Here is a 26,014-nt window from a genome sequence, read left to right as displayed (position 1 = left end):
CCATATGACATTATGGAATGAAAGTATGCAAGCTTTTTCATTTTTATGTTGCCTATGTCTGCTAACACTCGAATTGCAAACAGATTAGTTAAGGCGTTTCTGCAGTTCTGGGATGTGCTCCTCCCAACTGAATTTATTATCAAGTTGTAATCCCAGGACTTTTAAGACTGTCAATCTCGTATGTATGGTTCCATTTTTTCCCCCACTTCTTTTCCGCATGTGGGCACAATGTAATTGGGGTACGTACAACTGCTGCGGTTAATAACAAGTTATTGTCAGCCATCTTGAACTTTGATGAAAAATTTGATGACAGTGTAATACCCCTTCTAGCACTATGTCAAAGATTTTTGTCAAATATATTTGACGGAATATTTGATCACATCTTTGATCAAATCTTTGACAAAGAAATTTGATAGTGTAATACCGGCCTTAGAATCATTCTTTCCAATAGCTTGTAAGCACAGCTAAGTAGAGATTTGGGGCAGAAGTGTTCTGCAGCTGTTCCCTCTTTCCCTGGCTTTTTGATAGATTTTTTGGGTAATGTTGCTTGTATGAATAATTTTGTTAAAAAGGCAAACTAGCCAATTTCGCGTTACGGGCCCACTGTGCACCAAAAATTCAGGGTAAAGCCCCTCTGCACCTGCAGCTTTTCTACATTTCGTATGCTTAAGGGCTGTCTCCACTTCAGTGATTGTAAATGGAGAAGAGTATTCCGGGTTTTGTTGCAGAGATTTCTTGACTTCCGTAAGCTCTCTCTTTACTTGCCAAAGATTTGCTTTATCCAGTAGTGTTAGGTTCGTGCCATGTACAAAATAGTTGTGCTGTGTGTCGGGATCCAAACACGTCAAGAAAGAAAGCTGGGCAAGGAATTGGAAGAGAATTAATTTTTGGCAACGGGAAATTGTTCAGGCATGACACAGAGCGCTCTGATTGGAGGAAACCAGCTACAGTGCATGAAATAGTTTAATCAGAGTGTAGACGTACATCAGTAATAGGCTCAACATCTTGTAAATTTGATTGGCATTGTGCTTCCGTGGTTTAACTGTTGCTCCTATAATTAAAAAAAAAAGAAAGAAATTAAAAATATAAATACCTTTTGGGGCTACGCAGCTACCTACTTTCATGAAGTTGTCCACCTCACAATTGAAGAAGGCTGTACAACAGGGTAGGGTTGGCACACAGTCATTGACAACTGAGCAGAGCACAACATCCCTCAGTGGTAAACGTTGGTGCAAGCTCCCCACCAGAGGCAAAAAGAGAGAGAGAGAGAGAAAAAAAAAACAGCAGTGGGTTGAGGATGTGTGTTGAGGAACTGAGTTTGTTAGCTCGGGGCTGACCAATGTCTATATGTCTCCAGTAAACACATTATAAGCAATCTAATGTGTCTGTATTACATGGCTCATCCTCCACAAAAAGGATGGCCTTAGTGAAGAGAGAGCTGAAAGAGGTGTTGCAGTTTTCATAAACAGCACATACCACTCCTCACCTCTCCCACTCAGCACCCACCTACAAGCAGCAACAGTATCGGTGGATGTGTGTTAATAGGTTGACAGCATGTTCGCTGTAAGTGCCCCCACGTGAAGTTCTAGACAAAGAAGTTCTAAGTGAACTCATACTCAGCTTCCCCAGTCCTTTCTCCTCGTTGGTGATTTTAATACACATTGTGCTTTGGAGCTCTGCGATCACATATCCCAGGGGTGGAATACTTGAGTGCCTTCTAATATGACCACATGCTTGTCTGTCAAATGTGGGACAGAGCAAGCACTTCAGCCAATGCGACAGTGTTGTTCACTGCTCTCGATCTCTGTGCTCCCCCCCCCCCCCCCCCCCCCAACAAAACACACACACACACACACACACACACACACACACACACACACACACTCTGCTTGATGGGAAGTGGTTGACAATTCACACCCGAGTTGTCATTTCCCGGTCTGGATTCACATGCCGGACAGAGTCCTTCCTGAAAGAAAGCCACCACCATGACAGCATCCAGAAATGAGTGAATCGTATTACTGAAACAGTCCACCACAATGTTGAAGCTCCATCCCACCAGACAAAAGGGTAGCCTGTCCATAAGTAGAGCAACAAATGCTACTCTGCAATTAGAACCAGATGGGGAAGTTTGTATGCAGCCAAGTGCAGACTTTCAGGTAGTGAGGGTGAAATATTGCTCAGTTATTAAAGAGAGGAAGAAGAGATTGTGGCAACAGTTCCTGAACACCATAAACTGTTCCAATGCAAATACAGTTGTATGTGAGATCATCAGTAGGATTTCTGGGCTAGGTGGGAGGTAGCTACTACTTGCCGTAATGAGGAAAAGATATCTCCAGACCAACTTGTGAGGCATTGTCCAGACGTGGACAGAACATTTCACCAAGGTTACTGCCACTGCAAGACTGGATCCAGGTTTCCAATGCTACAGACTAGCCACTGAGAGTGGCAATTGGGACTTTGTTTCTGTCAATGAAGAACTACCATTTTTCTGTGTGGTAGCTGAGATCTGCTTTACCTGCTGCTCTTGACATGTCACATGGTCACAGTAGGGTCCATTATAGTATGTGATGGCATCTCATACAGTGTTGGAATCCTCCTCACCCTTTTTAATCATTAGGGTATCAGAACTCTTTCCCAACTCGTAGAAGTAAGCAATTTTGTAATTCTTCTTTTAAAACATGGGTAGAACCATATGTGCCTGAGTAGTTATTGCAGTGTTGCCGTAACTAACAGACGAAACTTTTGGGCAGATAGTCAACCACTACCTTGTATGGCTCTTAGAATCCAGACAGCTCCTTAGTCACTTTTAGTGTAGGTTCAGGAGGTATCACTCTACATTCACTAACCAGGTCCTCCTGGATGCAACTGTACAACAGGCTTTCCTACACAGGCTTCACTTAATAGATCTGTTTCTTGGCTTCAAGAAGGCCTACTTGGAGGCACAATATCCTTGCACAGCTCCATGAATGGAGCTTTTGAGGACATCTTCCCACCTCCTTTATGCAGTTCTTTCATTTCGCCACACTGTGTTAAATATCGAGTCAGTGATGTCCTCTCAGGCCACTATGAACAACAGAACAGTGTCCGTCGAGGAGCATTTTAAGTGTGACTGTCTTTACTCTAGCAATTAATAGCAAACAATCAACAGTTAACTCCTGTCCAGCATTCTTTATTTAGAGACAACTCCTTAATTTTTTTGTTTTACATCCTACCTTGCAACAACAGCTGGTCAGTTCAGGGTGTATACGACCGAATTCTGGGAATTTTTCATTGTTTTAGTTTTCAGTTAAAGTTTCGTAATTTTGACTGGTAAGAACCAATACTCTAACAAAGGATATTACTGTATCCTGCTACTGCAGAATAATACTTTCACAATAAAACATAAACGAGAGAAAAAGGCGAAAATAACTTAAATTGCAAAGGAAATGAGCCATATACAGCAACGACACACAGTGCTCATGCAAGCGTCTACCAACAGCAAAATGTGTCAAAGGCTTTAGGAACACTAAGCAATGCTTCATAACAACAAATTGCCTCCAGTGAACGTGAAGTCACAACTGTGTACATTAGGTTCGTTTTAGCAACTACGAGCGGGCTCATGTGCATGCACAGTTGAGTCGCATTAGAGTAGTAGATTCTCCCACTTCTGGCTACAGGAATGTGGCTGTTGGCTGTGCAAGTAGTCGCAGCAAGCAGCTAGATGCTACCAGGAAAAGGGGGCGCCAAATTCATATTCTTGAGGAAAAAAAACTTGTTTCACAAAGCGCCTAGCATCCAGCACACATTTGTCTATGGATTATTCATATGATTTTGAAGTGCTTCCCTGTTCGTCATTGAACACATTTTAAGTTGATTTCTGAATGTATCATTAGTTCATTTTTCAATTTGTGCTTAGTGTACGTTATGTCTCTGTCAGGAGAATCCTCGTTGCATCTAGATATAAACTTTCTGAAGACGAAAGGGGACGGGGCTATACGAGCTGAGCAGAGTAAAGCCAAACAGATGAATGCCAATCACTGTCTGATTATGTGGTTGATTGGGTTTGCGGATGATCAGTGTTGTTATAATTACTAGCGAAATCCATAGATTCAGACTACCAGAATAAACAACTGACAGGAATAACAGGTGAGAAAGATTATGTGTTATCTTCTCAGTGTATCCAAGAAAATGAAATTTTGACAGAAAATTTTTGGCCAGCTCGCTACACTAGTAAAGACCAGTTGTACAGTCCCCAGCTAGCAGCCGCTTAAGTTCTATTCTTGAAGTAACTCAGAAAACATGTTGTACGAACATGTAATAACGCCTAACTGGAAAATAATCGCGGGATAACTAAACCTGTGATTCTGGTAGGGTTAGTGAGGGTAATCGGCAAACAGATTTGGACAATGGCAGGAATAGCTACAGAATTGGTGATGACAAGATTGTTTGTTAGAACGAGGAAGGAGAAGAAACGGGGACATCACAAATTATGAAAAAATAAGACGATTCCAAATTTATATAAAAATTTCGTAATACTACTTTTCGATCTCGTGCTTGAGAAACTGGTGCATATGAATGAAATGTGAAACTATTTCCTAACATAAAGTCTTGATATTGGTACTAAGTGAATTATATTCTGTTGTGTTATAAAAATGGCCGTTTGTGCCAAAACAGTCTCGTTTATTTGGTGTGTGTTACAAAATTGCTGCAATGTTAGAAAGGCATATTTTGTTTTATCTAGCAGACAATGACAAAATAAGACGTAACCAGATTGAGAAACCACACCGGTCTTGGCTATTATTTGTGTTAACAACTTTTTCAGTATTAGATAACGACATTTCGATTTTTCATATAGCAAAACGTTTGACGAACTTTGATGAGGTAATAGATTCTTTCGCAGACAGGAAAGCACGCCATGTAAAGCTGTTGCAAGATTAGAGAGAGAAAAATGCTAGGCGCTAAGGATTGAAGAACTGTGTACTTTCTTGCTTGTCTCTTGTCTTTATTGGTTTTATGTATCCTATATTTAATTTTATGTCACACAGAACAGCAAGTTATTAGCTAATAGATAATAAAGAGTGCAAATTTTCTGAAGAGTTCTTCTTCTCCCGATTACAAATAATCCCATCCGCTATTAATTGCGAGATTTTTTTTTTAAAGAGGGGCAGGCTGTCAAACCGGCCAACTGGGAGCAGGAGAGGCACCACAGGACATTTCAATTTCCGCTGTCCTGAATATAGTTTCATGACATCCATTACAAAATATACATGTTTCAATTCCACAGAGCGAAATACAGTGACGTGCCATAGAAGAATGCTTTATGAAGAGGCGTGGCACTGCACTTTGGCACACTTACGACCAAATAACATGTCTTAAATTTTCTCGAACACATATGCTTTATGTTTCAGACTTTTCAGAAAGATGTGTGCTACAAGATGAACATATTTTTGAAAATTCAATTTTTTTTAGTATTGACCTGGTTCGCAAATATATGCCATAATGGCTCTAAGCACTATGGGACTTAACATCTGAGGTCATCAGTCCCCTAGACGTAGAACTACTTAAACCTAACTAACCTAAGGACATCACACACATCCATGCCCGAGGCAGGATTCAAACCTGCGACCGTAGCAGCAGCGCGGTTCCAGACTGTAGCACTTAGAACCGCTCGGCCACAGCATATGCCGTAATAAAGAATCAAATATGATATAATACAGTACTGGTGCTCCAAGAAAATTTACATCCCGAAAACCACACTGAAAAGCTTAATATCAGATCGAGGTCTACTTCATTGGTAATCTGGACATACAACTGTGCACTTTTAAGTATGCACTTTAAATGTGCACATATTAGTATGGTTCATGAAATTCCGATGCTCTTGGAGTATCCTCTGATGTCTTGTTTCTTTTATGACATAATGTATGATCTTTCAAGATTCTTAACGTATGTACATACGGGCTTCCTACAGCATCATAGGTGTGCAAGCACGATTACGCCTGTTATCTGCGCTCTCTGGCAACTGCTGAAACAAACCTATTTCTAACAGGTCGCAGGAAAATATTGCGTATTGTGGTTTGAAACGCGTTACTTTCAAAGTAAATATTATTTTATGTAAGTTGAACTATGTGCGAGAATGTACCATGAATTTCTTGACTCATTTAAAAATTAACTGTTTGATGACGAGCCATTTAAAAGAATTTCGAACCCTGAAGTTCAGACATTTATGTCATTAAACTATCAACTTTCCCCGTTTGTGTGTTCGTGCTACTTAACAGTGATGTTGCTGTTGGATGACTACATCACGTGTGCTGTGCTCTGAATATCCGCTGTCATCTGCTGGCGAGATCACGTGACATGAGCTATGACTGGCTTACAAAAGCTCATTGCAGTCTCGGTTTCAATTATTCGGAAAGTAACATGCGGTGTTTGGTGGAATTCCAATGTATACTTTTTTAATACGAAAACACGAAGCGTACATGTTGCTGCACATCAAAGAGATTTCCAAAACATGTCTTTTTCCCTGAGTTTGTTTTCTAAAGTGCCTGGAGATTCTATGCCCGTGTATAAAACCATAACCATTCAAACGATTGATAAGGGAAAATACACTGTCACTTAACACGGAAAAAGCGTGTTTTCACCTGGGAGAAACTGTATTTTTAACTGGGAAAAATCCGGGATTTTTTTTTCCTTGTCCGTGTATACACCATGCAGGAATGGGTGGAGAAAAGAAGTTTAGCTTCTCAGATGAAAAGTCTGTGTTCATTCTTTTTAACAGTTCACATTCTATTTTTAGCTTTCCTGTGATGAGGATGACAAGCATTGTTCTTAATTTTGGAGGCATGAAGAGGTTTCTGGGTCTCACATTTGATTTTAAACATATGTTGTTGCTACTATATATATTAAAATGGCTAATAAATGGCTTGATTACAAGTGCCAACCAAATGAGTATTTGAAACCCTTATGTTTAAAAATGTACATAGTGAAGGAATTAGGATGGCCACTGGGGCCTTTCCTACCAGCTTTACACCAAATCTTGCACAGAGGCTAGTGAGCCTACACTTAACATCAGGTGGTGATTCTCCATCTGATGCAACAGGCCTGTAAGATGTTGTTCACTCCACAGACAGTGAGAAATGGGGCCTTGTGCGATTCACATGAAGAGTGGTCTTTTATATGAGTGTGGCTGATTTTCAAGTTTTACACCAAGGCAGATCAGATCTCCATCTTGGCTTTGAAGAAGCCCAGAATTGTTTTAGACTTGACAAATTTCAAGGTAGATTGCACTGCAGATATTACCTTTCAATCTGTGTTTGATAACATTTTAGATTGGGTTCACAGCTGTACATTAGTGTACACTGACAGTTTAAAACAAGAGAACTCCTTTGACTGTTCAGCAATATTACCTGCCCATGTTTTCAGGATTCGCCTTCACCATGAATATGCTGTATTTACCACAGAGCTCCACACAGTTCTGAAGGTAGTAAGAGAAGATGAGGTGTTTTCAGAGCGGACAGTTTTTCGTCTTCTCCTATTCCTTTAGTGCCCTACTATCATTCCAGTATATGTACCCAGCAGAGAAAATGATGCTGTTAATGCAGGATAAACTGTTGTTTCCTCGGCATCAGGGGAAGAAGGTATCATTTTGCTGGGTGCCAGAGCAGACCAGGCATCTTAAGGGGTCCTGCAAGGAACCTGGCATGACACAATGTGCCATTCCTCATCCCCGCCCCCCCCCCCCCCCTCCATTTTGTCATTTTTCTGTTGAGGGAGAGGGCCATTCAACTGAGCGACAGTAAGCCAACTATCCAGACGTGGCACTCCCCACACCAGTTACTCTGGCAGGATGAAGTGACTGCTATCTGCCTCTGAATAGGACACTGTCCCTTATATACCATAGTAACTTCAAATACATCAAACCTGTCTATCTCCCACAGGTCTTTGAAATGCAGATGGGAGACTGTAAATCCCTGCATATAGGAGCAGTTTCAGAAAGGCATTAATCTTCATGTGGTCTGTGACTTGTGCATCACAAGTTCTGCCAAGCTGACAATGGATGTCCACCATGTGCAAATTAATGTACTTACAAAGTCATCCATCAGTTTATCATCAAGATAAAGATAAAAGACTTCCACTAGAATATTTGCTACTGTCCAGCACTAAAGCACATAGCGTGATGTGACCACATAGGCTTTCCTGGCGTAATAAGTCTTGAAAGTCTCTTCTGGTTTGCTGCCGGATCCTAAAATCAGCTCGACTCAATATTTCAGTGATCCAACTGATCACCAACTTCAGGAGAACGCTGCTTCTGCATTCCCACTGAGTCCTACTGAGAACTGATGCCAGGCTCTACATCTACGTCCTATATAGGCCACCATTCAGTACATGGTGCATGCACCGCCCATCAAGGATGCTGCCCTCCAAGACAGGGAGGTGGCGCCGCCCTTTGTAGAACACTGGTGGCAACGATCTATCGCACTCAGGGCCGCACCAAAGAACATTCAATTTTGATGCGAGATAATACAGGATCCCACGTCTTGCTAAGAGGAAACCCATTGTCTCTGTTGATTAAATTATCCACCAACCTAATTTCAATCGCATCTTTATAGACACTGTTCCAAAAACTGGAAATGTTGGCAACTACCACAGCTTCATCAAATTTCATTCCATGTCCCTCACTTAAGCAGTGTTCTGCTACTGCCGACTGTAATCATAACATGAGTGTCTCTTGGCTTCTTGGTGTGGAATTAATAACTGTGTTAATATAATATTTAAGAATTCCCTATATGTGATTTTCTCTTTGTGTTGCAGGACAGACTTCAAGATATTGTTGTAAATGTTAGTCCACAACATCCTCCTTACTCTCTTATTGCCCTCGCAAGACTATGGAATGCAAAAGTGAACCTGAGATTAAGCTGTCACGTCCACTCAACTGTAGTTAATGCACCTAAAAATGAATGCTTCAGTAATATGGATAATCAAACGGGAACAGAAAATGTGCCAGAGTTAACTATCTTCATTGTATGGAAAAATGGTATGTGTAACCTTTATTTTTGTGCAGTGAAAAATTATGTCAAGAGTTTACAGTGAGGTAAGGAATAAAATGACAGTTTATTATTGTTGGTACTACTACTACTACTACTACTACTACTACTACTACTACTACCACCACCACCAGCAACAGCAGCACCACCATTAGCACCACTTCCTACATAAGAGTTTACAAAACTCTCATGGAAATAGGAGTCACATGGGAAAACAGTCGTGCAGTTAATGTTCTAGTTTTCATTGTTTATCAAGAGATAAAGATAAGTAATCCTCTTCAGGAACATTGGATCTAGATGGCAACATACATTACATTTGTGTATATCAAATGCTATTATTTTACAGGATTACAATATTATGTACTTAAGACTGGCTGCTGTGAAACTCAAAACATTCAGTCCAACTTGTGTCACTATGTACAGCAACTCAAATTGTGTTATTATTTATTTGGATTATCTTGTAGAATTCACATAGCTCACATTATTCCCTTAGTTTCGTCTGCTACTTATATGTGTATCTGTGGTATTCTCTTCTTTCATTGCCCATAACAGTGGAAAAAATAATGATATAAAACATTGAACACCAGTTCCAACCAGTTGCCTATAATCTGGCCTCCACCATCAAAGATACCAACCACTTCCTTCGCTGGCTCTCAACCACCCCCTTACCTTACGTCCTCGATCCCTGCTCATCACTGTTGATGCCACTTCCCTAACACAAACATTCCTGATGCCCATGACCTTGCCACTATTGAACTTTACCTTCTCAATGCCCATCAGACTCCGGACCCACAACCTCATTCCTCATACACCTTATTAACTTTATCCTAACTCACAAGTATTTCTCCTTTGAAGGGGAGGTTAACCAGCAAATCCACAGCACAGCCAGGGGCACCTGCATGCCACCCTCGTATGCCAACCTATTTATGGGACATCTAGAGGAGACCTACCTAGCCCCCAAAATGCCAAATCCCTTGTCTGGTTCAGGTTCATTGATGACACCTTTGTGAGCTGGACTCAGGCCTAGACACCCTCCTTCACAACCTCGGCATCTTCTCTCCCATCCACTTCACCTGTTTCTCCTCAACCCATCCTGCCATCTTCCTGGACATTGACCTCTTCCTCTCTGAAGGCTCCATCCATACCACTGTCCACATGTTAGCCATCAGCATTATCTGCATTTTGATAGCTGGCATCCCTTCCAACAACAAAAAAATGCCTTTCATACATCCTGGCCACCCAGGGATGGCCTATCAGCAATGACAAGAATCCCTTACCCACTACACTGAAGGTCTCACCAACACCTTCATAGGCAGAAGCGATCCTGCAGACCTAATCTGCAAACAAAGCTCCCATGTCATTTCCCCATACACCCACTAATCCTCACAATACCCTGTTCAAGAGAGTGCCCCCTTGGTCATCCAATACTATCCTGGACTGTAACAACTGAACCGCATCCTCCATCAGGGCTTTGATTACCTATCGTCATGCACTGAAATAAGGGACTTCCTTCCCAAGATCCTTCTCTTCCCTCATAAAGTGGTGTTCCATTGCTCGTTCAACCTACGCAACATCCTAGCCAATTCCTATGACACTACCAATCCCAGCCCCAACCCCTTGCTGCAGAGATCATATCCCTTGGAAGACCCAGGTGCAAGACCAGCCCAATCCACCCACCCTGCACGTCCAGTTAGGTCACAAGCTTATTCTACCCCATCAGATGCTGGGCCACCTGTGAAAGCAGCCAAGTCATATACGAGCTCGGCTGCAATTATGGCACAGCTTTTTATGTTGGTATGACTACCAACCAGCTTTACACCAAGATGAACGGCCACCGCCCAACTGTGGTGAAGAGCGAAGTAGACCACCCTGTGGCACAACATGCAGCTGAACAGCACATCCTTGATTTCAATGGCTGTTCCGAAAAGCGAGCCAGCTTGTTCTTCTCTCTACAATCAGCTTTTCTGAACAGCACTGATGGGAGTTAGCCTTACAACACATTCTCTGCTCCTGAAATTATTCCGGCCTCAACCTGCGGTATGCTACTTTCCCCACACTCTCCACCCAATGGTTTCCGCCCTCTCCATCTCATCACATATTCCCTTTTCACAAACCTCACAGTCATTGTGTGTCACCCTCTGCCAATGCATCCTCCCGTCTTTCCCCTTTCCCAATCCTCTCAATTTCCACTCCTCATTTCTCTACCCTGCTCCTGATCTCCCTGCCCCACGGCCTCCCAACACTCCGTCTGGTAGCAGTCTTTTCGTACCTTCATCTAGTCCCTACACACTCTGCCAGACAGCACTCCCCCCCCCCCCCTCCCCAACTATACCCTGCTATCCCATTCCTGTCCCCTTCCAGATTTCAGCTTTCATACTACATGACAGTTGCCTTCTGGTCCAAGCTGCCAGAGATGGCAGTCGTGTGTGCATGAGGTGTGCGTGTTGTAGGAATGAATGCATGTCTGTCCCCTTTTCTGAAAAAGCCTTTAGACCAGAGGTAAATGGGTAACAATCTTTCTCCTGTGCCTTTCTGAAACTCGACATGTCATCTTTATGGTGAGTAGCAATTTGTCCTTTTCCTTGTAATGTTAATATTGCAACCTGGAGTTTCCATTGTGTGATAGTAACTTATTAGAGTTGTTGTTATTCTTGTTGGCACAGTTGCTCCCAACCTGTTTCTTTTCAACTTTGTGTTCAACGTTGAGTTTTATAATTGTGTACAGCTCACTCTAGTTGTTATTATTATTATTATTATTATTATTATTATTATTTGCATTGAGACACAGTAGGATCATGCGAAACATTCTGCCACATTTGCGAATTCCTTCTGAGATGTTCCATGATTCTCTCATTTTTTTCTCCATCGAGTCACTTTCTGCCCTGTCTACATTGCCCCTGGTTTCTGAGGGCTTCTGTCTCGGACCTAACATACCATTTGCATATCTTGTCTCTGTATAGGTTTCTGTCTTGAACTTCTATTGGATTGATCTGTACTTTTTTTTTTAGATCAAATTTGACTTGTGTGATCCATGGAATTGTTGACATGACGCCTCGTATGGATGTCAGAATACTGTTGTTGAGTCTTTTTGATGTGCCCATAGAACTTTAACCTTCTTTTTCTGACATATGCTGCTGGGTTTGATATCTATTCTGTATATTCCCAGAGTGTAATCTGTATTCCTCTTCTGTCAGCTTTGGCCAGAGAATTTTTTCATGATTTTGCGTTCTTCATTCAGATTGTTAGTGTCTCACTTGCATACAGTATTTCAGGCTTGATTACTGTGTTGTAATGTCTGATCTTTGTTTGAATGGACATGCATTTTTTTATTTTGTGTGTTTTGTGCTCTGTTGTAAGTTCTCTTCATTTTTTGTAGTCAAGTCTTCTGTGAGATCTTTTCTCCTCCATTAGGTTAGAGGATTTCACCTACATATTTGAAATGTGTTACTCTGTTTATCTTGTCATATTTTGTATGTTTAATTTTGAGCAGAAGAATTGGAAAGAGATTTGCAGGCCAACTTCTTTTGCACATTCTTTTAGTATTTCTATTTATTTTTTTGGCATTACTTCATTAACCGAGAGTGTGGCCAGGTCGTCTGCAAAAGCTAGGTTTGAGATTTCTGTCTTGTCTTGGAATCACCCTAGTCGTGTTGATTGCTAGTGTGCATGGATTTTCAGTTCTTTTTCCCATTCATATATTACTTTGTCCAGAACTATGTTGAACAATAGTGGGGATAATCTGTCACCTTCACATAATCCAGTTTTGCTCATGAAGGTGTCATAATAGATTTCACCCATGAATTTAACGTGTTGTGCCAGCCAATGTCTGTCTGATTAGTCATAGTGTTTTTGCGTCAAGCTACTTTTCTTGTAAGATGTTGAATAAGGATTGACAGTCAACAGAATCGTGCGCTGTCTTGTAGCTATTATTACTATTAATAATAATAATAAAAATAATAATAATAATAATGTAAATATTTGCTCATTGTGAACTTTTAAACTTGTAATATTATCTCTCTGTAGCTGTCATAGTAACCAATGAAATCTTCAATAGTAATCTTCAGAGAGGCTGTCTTGAAATTTTGGTTTCATAAATTTCCCAATTGTTTTATTTATTTATTTATTTATTTATTTATTTATTTATTTATTTATTCATCCGTAGACAACTTGTGTTGTATGGATGTCGTCAACTGCATACATGGAATGAGTATATACATAATAGTACTTCTGGTAGCACATATTTCTATGGTGCAACTTAATCGTTTGTACACAAAACAAATACAGACCAATCTTAGTTACAAATAAATATAAATTTACAAATGTATTCTTGCATGGATTACACAAAACAAATACATACCAATCTTAATTAAAGATAAATATAAATTTACAAAGGTACTCTTGCATGAATTGAGGTGAACACATGTCATTTACAGTATTCTTTGACAGTATAGTAACATTTATCTGCTAAATAATTTTTTGCAGCTTTCCTAAAGGCATGTATTCCAGTTTCAGCTTTGATCTCCTCTGGAAGTCTATTATACATTTTTAATCCATTAAATAATAAACTATTTTGGGTTTTTGTTTTGTTTTTTCGTATGAGATGCAAATGGTGGCAGGATCTAGTCCAGTGTTGGTGTATAGATCTGTTTTGAGTGTACTGGTCAATGTGTTTCTTTATATATATCACAGTCTGAAAGATGTATTCACATGGTACTGTCAAGATTCCCATGGTTTTGAATAAATCAGTACAGTGAGCTCTCTTGCTGCTTTTTGTTATTATTCGTACTGCCCTCTTTTGGAGCTTGAAAATCGCTTGTATGTTCTGCACATTTGTACCCCAGAAGGTTATGCCATAACTAATTATTGAATGCACATATGCAAAGTATGTCGTCTTAGCACATGAACTATTACATACTGACATAATTATCCGGAGTGCATAGCAAGCAGTAGCAATTTTCTTTTCTAGTGCTGCAATATGGTCAGTCCAGTTACGCTGTGAGTCAACATGCATTCCTAGGAATTTTGTGTTTGTGACACAATCTATAAGTTCATCTTTAACTCTTAGGCCTATGTTATTATGTTTTTTATTTATGTGGAAATTAATACTGTTTGTTTTTTTAATATTGAGAGTTAATTTGTTGCTTACTACCCACTTGCATACATGATCGAGAGTTTCTTCAGCTTTGTCTCTCAATTTGTCTGGTGACTCGTCACTGATAAGGATGCTGCTATCATCTGCAAATAGTATTGCTTCCCCGTATTTGACACTCTGGGGAAAATCATTGATATATATTAGGAAAAGTATTGGCCCTAACACACTTCCCTGAGGGACTCCTATGTTAATATGTTCTGGTTTGGAAATGTGTTTTGTCAATCTGCTGAACTTCGTTTGTGAGATCTCTACACACTGTACCCTATTTTCCAAGTACGATTGAAACCAATTATTTACTGTTCCCCTTATTCCTAGTGCCTCCATTTTGTTTAGTAGTATTTTGTGGTCTACCGTGTCAAATGCTTTGCTAAGGTCAAGTAATATGCCTGTTACATGTTCACCTTCGTCAAGTGCTTCTAAGACATCAGGCGTCATGTTAGCTAGAAGCATTTTAGATGAATTTATGGTAGCGCAACATCCTACACATAGCTTAGGTGGAATCCACTTTCCTTGTTGACAATATTGTAATTTATACCTACTTCCACCAACTCACTGGTATGATGTAGCCATTTAGTGTGTTTAAAGTCAAACATGAATCTATTCTGTTGTTGTAAGAATAGAACACAACACCTTTAAGAATAGTGTACTTTATATACAGTAACATGGTTATACATAAACAATACACACGGAGACAAAGTATAAACAAAAGGAATAAAATACACACTCTTAGAGCAGAGTTTACAGAGAACTCAAAACTAGTTACCACAGTAGGAGGAAGTAGAAAACACATCAAAGTTTGATTTATTTACTTCAGTACTTCTTCCAAAATCAAACTGTGGTGCACAAACTGCTTTTCAATAAGAAAAACAAAATAATAATGGAATAAAATACATCAATTACAAAGTTCTGTCTCGGTACACTTTTGTATCAGCGTAGGGGTGACATAGGCGATAAACTGTCCTGTCACCGCAAACATCACTATTCTACCAACTATGGGTGCTCGACCAGGTAACCAGAGAGCTGAACCCCAGTAGAGGGAAAACTGAACCACCAGGTCTAACTACGAAGAGCAGAGTGTCCAAACACTGCATAGAGACTGCCCCAGAGGAAGCAGCCAGTCTGAATGATCAGAACAACTAACACACTGAACCAATAGCTTAAGTGAAAGCAGGGTCCATGTTATTTGATCTCAGCCTAAGCACTAATTGGTTCACTGTATCGCCGCTGGCAAATAAACACCTGGGTAAGCAAGTCTGCCTTACTACACTCTGCACATGTCGTTCTCTGCCATGGGACCCATGCCAACTCATCTGCACTCATATGTATGTCCGTTGGTCAAGACACTAAATCCCTCCCCCATGAAAAGGACATCTAGGATTGAAAATGGGCTAGTTGCTACCACGACATCTTGTCACAAAACTTGAGAGTGTGAGAGATGCCCTGGCAGTGGGTCTACCACCGAAGTAGGCAACGATAACCCAGCTGATGCAAGCCAAATTGCTGGTGGAACATGTGGTCCACCTGCATCAGTGAGGGCAAGGACTCACCCACAGGAAAATGGGGAAAGGAGACCACAGATTCCAAGTCTATGAACTCAGCACCAGTAGTTGCGATCGCAACTATTCCATGGATGAAAATAGGATGATGGCACAAGCAATGGGGACTGCAGCAGGTGCACAAGCTGTCACAGTTGGGAGTTTCCTTCTGGAAGAACGTCGTGGATGACTCTGTTGTTTGGATGACATGGAGATGGCAGCACTGCAGTTCCAACAGGTTGCATACACGATTGTTTTGAATGACAAGCCAGATGCCCGTGACCAACATCCATCATGAACAAATGCCGACCTTTGTGGCCCACCACCACACCTGGAAGCCACACCCACTCCCAGCCAGAAGACTATGCCCAAATGGCAGCTCCAAAAGGGAAAGGTGGTGGACTGCGATATTCAGGGGCATGTGACTCAGTGTGTAATTGGTGTGTAACAAATCCAAGAGGCTCCACAGTTGGTGTCCATGCAAGCATTCCGCCAGATTGCACACATAACCTGTGTCACCCAGTACTGGCCAGAAAGCTAGACAGCACATTGTCACGGAACAAGACAGATACAGACCTCATCTTTAAAAGTTTGCACGAACCACTGAACCTCTGACTTAGAAGCTAGGTGGAGCAGAGTGGTAGTCAGATGCTGGATACCATTGCAAATGCAAAAATCTGCAAATTCTCTGAACACAAAGTGCCAACCTTTATCAGAAATGAGGATCCAGGGAAGTCCTCGATAACGAAAATAACTGACAATGTATGAATAGTTGCTGTTGTCACCGTAAGAGGTAGTTTACTACATACATGATATTGGACAACACATCCACTATCACCACGTTTTTCCCAAAAAATGGCCTGTCAACGTGCACCCAGTCCCAAGGGTGCTCTGCAACTGGCCAAGGGGAAAACTGACATGTCATTGCGGACTGGTTCTGTGCACAGGCAAGAGAAGCCCACACGTGATGTTCAGTGTCAAGATCGATCACCATTCAATATTTGTGGTGCCATGCCATAGCCTTCATAAGGGACATACCCCAGTGGGATGCATTTCATAGTTAGGGTATGTGAGGACACAACACAGGAAGGACAACTACTCAGACAAGACACCGGAAGGACAATTACTTGACAGCTGTACCCCTCTGCAGCAAGCAAGAGGACCCACTGGAATAAAGAGTTGATCTTTCAGTAGGAAAAATGTATGCCGTACTGAAATCGTTCCCAATCGAGCGCGCTCGTTCATTACATCTCAACTGCTGAGATAATGTCCCGAAAGTTTGGACCTCGTGGTGCTAACTTGACAATCACATCCCTGATTAATGAGTCTACATATGAGGAAGCAGAATGGAGACTCGAACCGATGCTTGCGTGAGAGCACTCACAGGTCAATGATCCAGGCCGCACTTGACTGTCTGGAGTGCTTGCGGCGATGGGTAGACTACAACTGTAGTGCCTCCACATAGAATTGATGTCCAGAATACTGAATAAGCAAAGATGAACATGTTGTACATAATCAACAGGTACTTCATGTAAAATATAAAGCTGATGGATCGAGTGCTGATACCATGCTCACTTGGTTGTTTGCGGTATGTTTCAAAGTAAAGTACTTTTAGTCCAGCTGCTCATTATGATGTGATTTGTACCTTAATAGCGACTGCAGCTGAAGAAAACCTGAAGGTTGGTCTATTCAACATCCTCAAGTTAAGTTTTGTCAGGCTTAGTAGAGGGCTTCAAATTATGCATGATTTCGTACAACCAGCACTACTGGACAATAACAAGGTGGTCTTATGAGCTGAACCAGCATGCACCTCACCTAGCAATGCATCAAGAACCAGTCCAAGTAATCTCTCTTTCAACACTTCAAAACTGGTGAATGGCATCAGGGGTGGTGGGGGAGAAGGCTGCTCTGAAAAAAGGCTATTCTGAAGGTGCCTGCCCTGCCACTAGTGCTGCATGAGGATGGATCAATTCCATATTGTGTTTGAGCAGATCCTGCATCTGCTGCTGCTGAGCTGTTTTTCCTGCCAGTATTGCATAAATGTTGGGTCTATGGTGACCACAAATTAATGCTACTAGAAAAAATCAAAACGTCACATGCGTATCTGCTCAGGTGTGACAGCACCACTAAACCGGCCTGTTCTAGTCGATGGTGGATGCTCTACTAGGAAGCTAGGGAGCTGAACCCCAGAACAGGGAAAACTCGATATCAGGGTCAATCTATGGAGAGCAGCAAGTTTGAAGACAACCTAGAGACTGGTACGCAGAAAGCACACATGCAACTACTCCGGATGACCGAAACATCTAGTAGGCAAAACCAAGAGCACGCTGTGATGTGGAAGCCGGGTCTGTGTTAATCAATCTTGGCATAAGAACTGACTTGCCTGGCAAGTAAACACCTGGATCAGCGGGTCTGCTCACTATGCTCTGCAGGCACCATCTGTGTTAGCTTTCCGCACGACTTTGCTGAGAGACCTATGACATCTCATGTGTGTCCCTATATCCAGTGGTGGGGATACTAAATACACAATGCACTAAATTTGAGTTTAAAGGCTTTTTAAACATGTCTCCAACTTGATTTTCAGAACACACACATTCCTCATTGATGTTCCCATTTGATAGTGTTCAAGAACAATATAATAAAGTGCTTAAAACATTTGTGGCACACTGGATTTTTCATTAATTTAATGGCACCATCATTATATTAAATAATACAGTTGTGTCCCTTTTTCCACTAATCTCACATAACAGTCAATTAAGTTATACTATTTCCTTGGCTCCTTCATTGGCAGCAATGAATTCCACATCAGTAATGGATAGTGCAACTGACTTCTGCACCTGAGATATCCACAACAGAGCTGTCTCTCTGCTCATTGGGACAAAACCGTAAGTTGATTGTCGCCTTTTACTGTTGCCCGAAAAATCAACACAGCATGGGCACAAAATTTACCACCATATGGAATGTAGAAGAGACCCAAGTCTGAGGTACCACGAAGATGTCCTAAAACGCATTTAATGATGATCCAGTCAGAAGAAGTGGGTTTAGCATCTGTAGAGCAACTTTTGAAATGTCATAAGCAAGTTCTATGTATGTAAAATGTTAGATACATTAATGATATGAGAGCTTAACGATAAGGAACAGTACTGTTCGTTGTTGCATTTACATGCCTAAACATGAGACTGAAGAGCGTACTGTTCTTTTGAATTCTCGTTTTTTAACAGGTCTAAAAATGAATTCAGTGCACTTTCAGTTGATCGTGTGATGAGACCATCGTCAACATAAGCAGCAGCCAGCAATTTTTCTGTTTTGCTCTGTTGAACGTGAATGCAAGGATCTGCTGTCAAATCAATAAATCCATTTTTCTTCATGAATGAGTTTAATTTATTATTCGAGCAATGAGGTGATTGCTTAAGTCCATATAATGATTTCTTGAAGCAACAAACATGACCTGATCTGTCATTGAAACCTACTGGTTGAGTCGGACAACATGCAGTTCTGATGTTGAATAGACCAACCTTCAGGTTTTCTTCAGATGCAATCGCTATTAAGGTACAGATCACGTCATAATGAGCTGCTGGACTAAAAGTACTTTACTTTGAAACATACCGCAAACAACCAAGCAAGCATGGTATCGTCACTTGATCCATCAGCTTTATATTTTACATTATCTGCTTGAAAAATGGAATGAAGAGCAGCACCGCATTCAAAATAATGACCGTGGCTTTTGGCGAATCTACTATAAGACAATAGTTGACGAGTGGTACAAATATTTCAAAGAGAGTTGACAAGATGTTGAAGAGGATGACAATGCTGGATGCTCTAGCATATCAATTACTGACCACATTGTGGAAGAAGTAAAGAAAATGGTTCTGGAAAATCACCGAATCACCATCAGAGAGGTTGTTTATGGTGGTGGCATATTCTTTGGCTTATGCCACACAATTTTTTCAGATGTTTTGGGCGTGAAACATGTAACAACAAAGTTTGTTCGAAAATTGTTGACTTTGATTCAAAAACGAAGTCACAAAGACATCGTGCAGGAATTGCTGAATGAAGTCGACAACGATCCAGAACTTTGAAAGAATGTTATAACAGGTGACAGTGTGGCTGTAATGTCAAAACCAAGTCCCATTCATCCCATTGGGATCTGCCTGAAGAGCTAAGACCGGAAAAAAATTTACAAGTTCGATTACATGTGAAGGTTCTTCTCACTGTTTTCTTTGATTGTAATGGGATAGTGCATCCTTGGTGGTGCCTTATGGTCGTAAGGTCGATAAGAGATAATACTTGGAAGCTATGTGCCTTTTGTGTGAAGCAATCCAAAGACACTAATGGAAATTGCATCACAATAATGCTCAAGCTCACACCTCATTGTTTGTTCATGATTTTTGGAGGGGGAAAAAAATTGTTGCTTCAGTCACAGTATTCACTGCACACTGTTCCCTGTGACTTCTTTTAATTCCGGAGGTTGAAGGTTATCATGAAAGTACGTCATGTTGCCACCATTGATGAAATAAAAACAGAATCGCTGAAGAAGCTGAACACTATAACAAAAAGCGAGTTCCGGAAGTACTTCCAGGATTGGAAAAAGCACTGGTACAAGTGTGGTATATTGAGGCGGATTACTTTGAAGGGGGCAAACTTGAAGTTTCCAGAATGAGACTTTCACTCTGCAGTGGAGTGTGCGCTGATACGAAACTTCCTGGCAGATTAAAACTGTGTGCCGGACTGAGACTCTAATTCGGGACCTTTGCCTTTCGCGGGCAAGTGCTCTATTGGGTAGCTCAGTTGGTAGAGCACTTGCCCGCAAAAGGCAAAGGTCCTGCTCTATTGGGTAGCTCAGTTGGTAGAGCACTTGCCCGCAAAAGGCAACAGTCCTGAATTCGAGTCTTGGTCCAGCACACAGTTTTAATCTGTCAGGAAGTTTCAAACTTGAAGTTGCCGAATAAATAAAGATTCTTTAAGAAAAACAAAAACTCCTGTTACTTTGTGATCACACCTCATATATGGCGTTTTTTAGTCTGATCACACCTCATATATAACATTTTTTAGTCTATATCAGCACAGCTTTTAGCTAGCAATTTAGATGTTTCTTTTTTAGCATAATTAATTGATCAAAGTGTCTAGTACAGATTGGTCAGCATGGTATTGGAAATCAGCTTTTTGCTGTGTGAAATATAAAATTACATATTGGTCAATGCAAGTGCAAAAATGTGTATTTATGGTCAGTTATGAAAAATAGTTCATTACTACCACAAACCGAGTCACTGTGATTTCAAACAGATTTTTTTAAAAATGGTGTCTAACAGGAGCACCTCAGTGAAGAATTGTAGCTATGAAGAGAACAAGTGACAAGTTGAGACTGTTGAAACTGGATTGTTCTATGTGGTGAGGTGTGCATGGTAGCACAGATGGTACTGCTCTGCTCACAACAGGCAGATATCAAAATTCGAGTACTGGTCTAGCACACAACTTTAACTTGTCGCAGATTTGTATTGCAGTATATACTCTGCTGAAGATTATAAGAATATCACATCTGACTGGTTGGCAAAAAGATTGCTAGCAAGAAGATTTTAGAGACAGATTGGTTGCAGTGAACTGCAGGTTTGCTTTTCCTCAGTTTATTACGCATAAACTGTGTCCTGCTCTGATCCAGATATTCTTTTAGTTAGCAGTCCCAATAACAGTCACTGTAGCCTTACAATAAGCATCAGTTGCCCCATGTTATTACATTCAAACTGCAACCTGCAGGCCATAATTCCAGAATGAACTTTCATTCTCCAGTGGAATGTGTGATGTTATGTACTTCTAGACGGATCAAATCTGTGTATTTAGTCCAGGTTCAAAGTGAAACTCTTGTCTTTTGCATTAAATGTTTTACTGAATTGGGATCAAATCTGTGTATATAGTCCAGATTCGAAGTCAAACTCTTGTCTTTTGCATTTTATGGTTTACTGAATGGGCTGTCTAGACACAACTCATGATCCAGCTAAAAAATGATAAAGAGAGAAATACTGACAAATTGATTGCTGGAATTAGAGCTTGCAAACATGTTGCTGTAACTGTTAGGAAGTTTCGTAAAAGTAGTAGTGTGTTATACGGTAGTAGTAGTAGTTGTTGTTGTTGTGGTCTTCAGTCCTGAGACTGGTTTGATGCAGCTCTCCACGCTACTCTATCCTGTGCAAGCTTCTTCATCTCCCAGTACGTACTGCAGCCTACATCCCTCTGAATCTGCTTAGTGTATTCATCTCTTGGTCTCCCTCTGCGATTTTTACCCTCCTCGCTGCCCTCCAATACTAAATTGGTGATCCCTTGATGCCTCAGAACATGTCCTACCAACCGATCCCTTCTTCTAGTCAAGTTGTGCCCCAAACTCCTCTTCTCCCCAATCCTATTCAGTACCTCCTCATTAGTTATGTGATCTACCCATCTAATCTTTAGCATTCTTCTGTAGCACCACATTTCGAAACCTTCTATTCTCTTCTTGTCCAAACTAGTTATTGTCCATGTTTCACTTCCATACATGGCTACACTCCATACATATACTTTCAGAAACGACTTCCTGACACTTAAATCTATACTCGATGTTAACAAATTTCTCTTCTTCAGAAACGCTTTCCTTGCCATTGCCAGTCTACTTTTTATATCCTCTCTACTTCGACCATCATCAGTTATTTTGCTCCCCAAATAGCAAAACTCCTTTACTTAGTAGTAGTAGTAGTAGTAGTAGTAGTAGTAGTAGTAGTAATAATAATAATAATAATAATAATAATAATAATGTTTATTTGTCCATGTTAACTTTAGTCTTGGACATCATCATTTTTTGTACAATTATATCAATATCATGTCATTCCAAGAATGAATATATACATCAAGTAGCACATTGTATATCATTCCATGCAATAATGTTATAAGCACATAGCACATGATATATCACTCCATACATATAATGATTACATACATCAATTAGCCAATTATAACAATACCACCACTAATGTACTGCTGTATGTAAAAGAATAAACCAACAGTACTGCAGCTCAGAATTCTTTTAATGAGTATAAACATCTTTGTATTAACAAATTTTTCAACTTGCCCTTGAAAAGATTGCCTTGGGAGCTGATTTATATTTTTTGGCAACTTATTATAGAATTGTCTCCCAGTTACATATGGACTGTGGTCTGTAGCTTTCTTGTTAGTCCGTATCCTATGGTAGTCACTTTTGGCTCGAGTATTGTAATCATGGGTGTCACTGTTAGTTTTATGTCAATAATACTTAATATTATTGTTGATGGTGGAAAACAGTAGCGCCAAATATAAGTTAGCAGATGCAACATTTCATTTTGGTTCTGACACTCACTCACTGTCTCTCCCCTTTTTTCAGTTGGAGCTGAAACGGAGATGGTAATTTCTCCTATAAGTCAGTCAACTGTACGTGGTGAACCAAACATCCTGAGGTATTTGTGCAGAGTGGGACCAGTAGAATACAATTACGAACAGAGTGAGAATCTTTTTGACCAAACAAAGATTGATGAAATACTGGACTCATGTTACCACATAGCTCGTTGTAGAACAAAGAAAGAGAAACTCCAAGGAATATTTACAATCACCTCTGAGCTAGGAAAGTCTGATTATCTTCTTGGAAAAACGAGCCCTTCAGTGGCGGACATTGCCTTCTGGTCAGTGCTGAAGCAGGTTGACCAAACCACCTGCAAAGATCTTGCAAGTAATGTTGTTACATGGTTTCAACGCTGTAGTGAAATATTTTCATCAGGTAAGTGTAGCTTACAACAATTGTTAGGGCCGACAACTCAATATATTACATACACTGAATATGAAACAGTGCTTCAAGATTAGTTGACACCTAGCATGAAAAATCTCTTTGCTATCAGTACTATCATTTTATCATCTAAAAGACTAATATGAATCAGAGGATGAAATATATATGGACCGTCTGACAGCAACTGAATAAAACACAATTGTAGTGCCATACGCGTTTCGCCTTTATTTTCTGCAAGGCATCATCAGTGGCAGGTTGCGTAGACATTGCATTGCATTAAAACAAGCGTTCAGCGCATAGTGCTGTGGAATGTGGAAAAAACAGCAAATTGGCGCTCATAGGAAGAAGAACAACACCAAAAATGCAACAGGAGCGTAATATGTAAGAAACTGTCTACGCAACCTGCCACTGATGATGCCTTACAGAAAATAATGGCGAAACGCGTATGGCACTAAAATTGTGTTTTATTCAGTTGCTGTCAGATGGTCCATAAGTGAAACTTATCAATATACCGTAGAAATACAATCAAAGTTCCATCCATTTTTATTTTTGCCAGTATTTTTGAAAACTTGAGGAAAGGTGATGTACAAGCAGCTTCTTAACCATCTCGTAACAAATGATATGCTGTCCAAATCACAATTTGGGTTTCTAAAAAGTTGTGATATTGAGAAGGATATTTATACATATGACAACAATATCTCTTAATTCATTAGACACTAATTTAAAGTCTAACTGTATATTCTGTGATCTCTGATTTTCGTTCTCTCAATGGCATTTAACTGTGTAAATAACAATATCCTTTTAAGTAAATTAGAATATTATTGTACAAAACAAAATGCTGCAAAATGATTCACTTTTTGTTTCACCGACAGGAAATACAGGGTGTCAGTATGAATGAGTCCTGTGTTAAACTATCAGTCGTGAACCCACAGGGAAGTAATCACATGGGATATTGCAGTGTTCTGTCTTGGGGCCTTTATTACTTATTATGTATATCAATGACCTTCCATCAGTAACATTAGCAGATACTATGTTTATTCTATTTGCAGATAATATAAACGTTGTAATAAAAAGGAAATCAAGTATAGTTTCAGGAAGAGTGGTTACTGAAATTTTGATGAACATTAATAAATTTTTCCCAGCCATTTCTTTGTCTCTAAAACTCCACAAAGATACACCATATGTAATTCAGAACATGTAAAAGATTTCCTCCCACTATATAACAAGCAGATAGAAGGGGTTAATGTGTATTACAACTTGATATAAATTATATTGGGAGGAGCATCTCTATTTGAAATGCAGATGTTGTCAGATATGGATGACATAAAAATAAAAAAAAAAGCTAGCATGTCAGTGGAGGCAAGTCTGGCTTGAAAATTAGTTAGCTCGTATTTGTAAGTATGTCCGCTGTCCCATTAGTAACCAAGTTGTTTTGTATGTTATTGTGATAACAGTATAAGTACTAATTAAAAATTTGGACATCTCATAAAGTAAGTTAATCAGTTGCCTTCCTTTAGGGTCCAGTGAATTAATTGTTCATTTGCTTCTTTTGCAGGTCAGTAGATGCTACAAGAATCTGTTTTCCAGAAGACATCATAGAAAGCATGCAGCTCTTTGTCCAGTTGTCAAGTGAATCATCTGAAGATGTCTCAAATGGACTGTTAAAATAAAGAAATGAGTTTTGAATTTTACATAGTCCTATTTATTGCTTTTGCCTAATTTTTATTGTAATTATGTGATGCTAAATTTCATCCGTATTCGACGAAGTTACTACCCTGAGTGACAGATATAGTTTGAAATTACTTGAAACTATGCCACAAGAAGTAAGTGGTTTAAAAAATAAACAGTGTAAAACACTGCAGGACAGAAGCAGTCTTAATATTAATCTATAAAACATTAGTGACTGGACAGTGTATATAACGGTAGAAAGATGACAGTAACTATTTGTTCATGTCTGGTAAATCGGCATGTACCTCCTGCCAGTGTGATGTAGGTTTTATATGCAACAGAGATTCATGTGCAGCTTAATGAAGCCACAAGACATATCACTTGTACTGTTAGATCTAGTCCCATTCAGTGGTTACCTGTCCTAGGTAATACTGCTTGCTAGATCAGAGGAGGAAAACAGCTAAGATAAACTTTCTCAAAAAGACCACTTTTCATGAGATCTTTTCCTAAGTCCACCAAAAACTCATCTGAAATCTTGGTTTGATTCAGAAAGTATCAGTTCTTTGACGTGAACTCCAATTGGCAACAATGCTGGAACATGGTCCACCTAACAATGCCCCTTGGTTTCAGTATCCAACAGAGAAGGTTGAGAGATTCCAAATACCACACAAAACCTGGTTGGATCGGATCTGCGTTAGGATAGGCCAAGGGAGTTGTGGTCACACCTTGAAGTGGAGTTTCCATTCATATGCTGACTGTGACCTCAGAATGAAGGAGCAAACAATAGGAAACAATGTTAAGGAGTGTTCATTTTGAGTGTTTGAAGGTAATCTGAGGACTCTACACCAAGCGATTCCTAGTG

At 40.2% G+C, this 26,014-nt stretch overlaps 1 protein-coding gene across 4 annotated transcripts in view; it reads left to right on the top strand.

The window, feature by feature from the left end:
• Window positions 1-25,175, top strand: part of LOC126411981 (probable aminoacyl tRNA synthase complex-interacting multifunctional protein 2) — a 33,916-nt gene extending 8,741 nt beyond the window's left edge. For all 4 annotated transcript variants that reach the window (XM_050081409.1, XM_050081408.1, XM_050081407.1 and 1 more), the window contains exons 3-5: window positions 8,788-9,010; window positions 23,089-23,478; window positions 25,040-25,175. In XM_050081409.1, coding sequence (XP_049937366.1) covers window positions 8,788-9,010; window positions 23,089-23,478; window positions 25,040-25,047 — 621 coding nt within the window. In that variant the 3' untranslated portion in view covers window positions 25,048-25,175. The remainder of the gene's footprint in view (window positions 1-8,787; window positions 9,011-23,088; window positions 23,479-25,039) is intronic.
• Window positions 25,176-26,014: the final 839 nt, after the last annotated feature.

The sequence above is a fragment of the Schistocerca serialis genome, chromosome 1, assembly GCF_023864345.2.
Source record: "Schistocerca serialis cubense isolate TAMUIC-IGC-003099 chromosome 1, iqSchSeri2.2, whole genome shotgun sequence".
NCBI lineage: Eukaryota > Metazoa > Arthropoda > Insecta > Orthoptera > Acrididae > Schistocerca > Schistocerca serialis.
This window is presented reverse-complemented; position numbering and strand designations above follow the sequence as displayed.